General features: G+C 37.7%; 1 protein-coding gene across 1 annotated transcript; it reads left to right on the forward strand.

The window, feature by feature from the left end:
- Positions 1 to 1,838: 1,838 nt before the first annotated feature.
- On the forward strand, positions 1,839 to 2,750 carry LOC101106712 (olfactory receptor 52P1-like). Its single transcript, XM_012095924.4, has one exon. It carries the CDS (start codon positions 1,839 to 1,841, stop codon positions 2,748 to 2,750), a length of 912 nt encoding a protein of 303 aa, XP_011951314.4.
- Positions 2,751 to 3,437: the final 687 nt, after the last annotated feature.

Here is a 3,437-nt window from a genome sequence, read left to right on the forward strand (position 1 = left end):
GGAAACTGTCCTAGGAAGGTTAGAACGCATTTATCACAACAAAAAGACAAGATCAGAGCAAGAATCATAGGAAGATTCTTGTGACAAGGAGACCTTGAAAACTGAATTGTAGCTGCTTCCTTTTTCACTGCCATTAAGATAGGATGGATAGCAAAGCCAGAGGCAAGAGTATGAGACAGGGCTGGGCAGAACACCAGCCAAGCTTATATTATTCTGTGTTCATTTACAGCAGTGTTTTAATTATCTGAAAGGATAAAGAAGTAAAATTTAAAAAAAAAATTGAAGGATGTGGGAAGTATCATTTGCAACTGTTATTTTCATCTCTTAAAATGCTAAACAACTTTACATGTAAACCTTCTAATTACATATCATAACTTGTATGGGATGTTGAACAAAATTAACTAGTCTTTATGGTTCAGAAAAGCCAGTTCATCATTATGACTGAAAACATAGTATAGGCTGAAAAAAATTGTGTGGATTACCACATGTAGTTACATAAGTACTTATTTTTTAGTTACATAGAAAGACCAAGTTGTGTAAGTATAACCATGGCAAAAACTTGTATTTAGAGAATATGCATTTAAAATTCTAATGGCCTATTTTCATTGTCCTACTGTTTTCAGCAGGCATTCCACACTTTTAGGATATGCTTCTGATGTACTTTTTCTGAAATAAAAATGCATTAACCAAGAGTGAGGGTAGGAGTTTATTTTTAGTGTTCAGAAGAATTTTGGTTCCACTTAAATTGTTTGTATTTCTTTTTCTTATTTCCTGATTTTTAGTTTGTCTGTGAGCTAGTATATTATTAAAACTACAATTGCCTTCTGTGTATGTGCTCAGTCATGTCTGACTCTGTGTGACCCTGTGGACTATAGCCCTCCAGACTCCTCTGTCTTTGGGATTTTCCCAGCAAGAATACTGGAGTGCATTGCCATTTCCTTCTCCAGAGGATCTTGGCAACCCAGGGATCGAACACATGTCTCCTATGTCTCCTACACTGGCAGGCAAATTCTTTACCACTAAGCCATCTGGGAAGATCAACTACCTTTTGTATAACCTGTTAATTTTTGTGTGCATGAATGTATCTCTGTATATTTCTATATGCATTTTCACACTTGATCAAAAATTCCCTAAAAATAGTGCTTTGTGTTCTTTCACACAACCCAGAAAACAGTTCTTTGGATTGTCTATGTCACACAACCTAGGCACACAGAAGCAGAAATTTTATCATGACTTGCTTACTTATTAGATAATAAAAATGAAAGAATGGAATACAATAAAATTGTAAGTCAGGAGAAAAATTTTAAATAACAATTCAGTCTTCTTAATTGCAGATCAAATATTGGAATTTAATATGGTAAAGTGATTTACGTATCCACAGGAGAAAGCAATGGCAACTCACTCCAGTACTCTTGCCTGGAAAATCCCATGGACAGAGAAGCCTGGTAGGCTGCAGTCCATGGGGTCACGAAGAGTCGGACACTTACTGAGCGACTTCACTTTCAATTTTCACTTTCCACTTTCATGCATTGGAGAAGGAAATGGCAAACCACTCCAGTGTTTTTTGCCTAGAGAATCCCAGGGATGGCGGAGCCTGGCGGGCTGCCGTCTATGGGCTTGCACAGAGTCGGACACAACTGAGGCGACTTAGCAGCAGCAGCAGCAGCAGGATAACAGAAGTTTTTGAGAAAAGCCAGCTCCTCAGAAAGACCATTATAAAGTGTCTAAAATTTCCATATACGGGACCATGGAAGTATTAATCTGTCATCCTGCTTTTGGCTCATAGGGAGATTCACTTGCCTATTTTTATCTGAGCATGGGAACTGTCCAGTTTTAAGATGGCAGACAATGCTACTCTTCACTACATTTCATCTTTCTTCTTGTTTGGTATTCCTGGGTTGCAAGATTTTCACTGTTGGATCGGCATTCCTGTCTGCCTCCTGTTTTCCCTGACCCTGCTGGGGAACAGTATAATTATCATTCCCATCAAACTAGAGCCAAGCCTTCACCAGCCTATGTATTTCTTCCTTTGCATGCTGGCAATGAATGATTTGGCCCTTGCCTCTTCCACAGCACCCAAGATGCTTGGCATCTTTTGGTTGGATGCACATTGGATTGACTTTGATATCTGCCTAGCACAGTTGTATTTCATTCACACATTTTGCATAATTGAGTCAGCCCTCTTAGTTGCCATGGCCTTTGATCGCTATGTAGCTATTTGCATCCCACTACATTATACAACCCTCCTGACAACAACAATGGTCATTAAAATGGGTCTAGCTACTGTGGGCCGAGCTATCTTCCTGGTTTTGCCAGGTCCCTTTCTCATTAGAAGACTACCATATTATACCAAATATGTCATCAATCATGCCTATTGTGAGCACATGGCTGTGGTGAAATTGGCTAGTGCAAACACCCATGTTAACAGAACATATGGAATCTCTGTGGCCCTTTCAGTGATCATATTGGACCTTGGGCTCCTAGCCACATCCTATCTCAAAATCCTTCAGGCGGTCTTCCGGCTCTCCTCTCAGCATGCCCGCTCAAAAGCGCTGGGCACCTGTGCTGCCCATGTGTGCACTATCCTTGTCTCCTACACACCTGCACTCTTTAGCTTTCTAACTCACCGCATTGGCAAGAAGGTGCCTCCAAGCGTCCATATCATTTTTGCAAGTTTGTACCTTCTGGTGCCGCCCACATCAATCCCCTGGTATATGGTGTCAAGACCAAGAAGATTTGTGACCGAGTGATTGGTCTCTTTTTCCCAAACAAAAAAGCTTCTGAAAACTAAGATATTTAAAAACAAACCCATGGCAGTAGAATCTTTTTCATGAAGTCATAGTACATTAATAATAGTTACAACCTTGTCCCCAACATATTTCTTGATTCATCTATGGTTTTAATCAGGGATATTTGATGCTGTACATTTATTTTTTCTCTATTTTCAATTTTTATGCTATCTTTCTTTTAGAAATTAAAGTGTGTTTCTTCACATTCACAAAATGTTAAATTATTGAAATATTTGGCATTTCAATAAATGTTAGCAACAATTGTCATTTATTGTTAATATTACTTCACATTCTATATTTATTCATAATATTTAATAATAAACACTCATGTGAAATGACTAGGTTAGTTATTGTAACAATTTAAAACTTCTCCACATACTGGACATTGCCATTCTCAAAAACATTTTTTTTCCATTTTTAATTGTTACATGCTTTGTTTAAAAACTGTAGGGTAAAAATCATTTTCAAGTGTCTTTTTACTTATTATTTTAGTAGCAATGATGAATCAGCATGCAAAAAATGAAGCACATTTCTCTCAATATTTTATATTTATTCCCATACATTTGCTCTTCTTTTAGGTATCATGATAGATTTTTCAGTTTCCTTATGCCTGATAAATATTATAATATTTTGGCAGCCTCCTAGGCA

Source organism: Ovis aries, chromosome 15 (assembly GCF_016772045.2).
Source record: "Ovis aries strain OAR_USU_Benz2616 breed Rambouillet chromosome 15, ARS-UI_Ramb_v3.0, whole genome shotgun sequence".
Taxonomy (NCBI): domain Eukaryota; kingdom Metazoa; phylum Chordata; class Mammalia; order Artiodactyla; family Bovidae; genus Ovis; species Ovis aries.

Excerpts from the sequence above, each read along its gene's own strand:
- LOC101106712 (XM_012095924.4), top strand. The coding sequence starts at position 1,839 with ATGGCAGACAATGCTACTCTTCACTACATTTCATCTTTCTTCTTGTTT.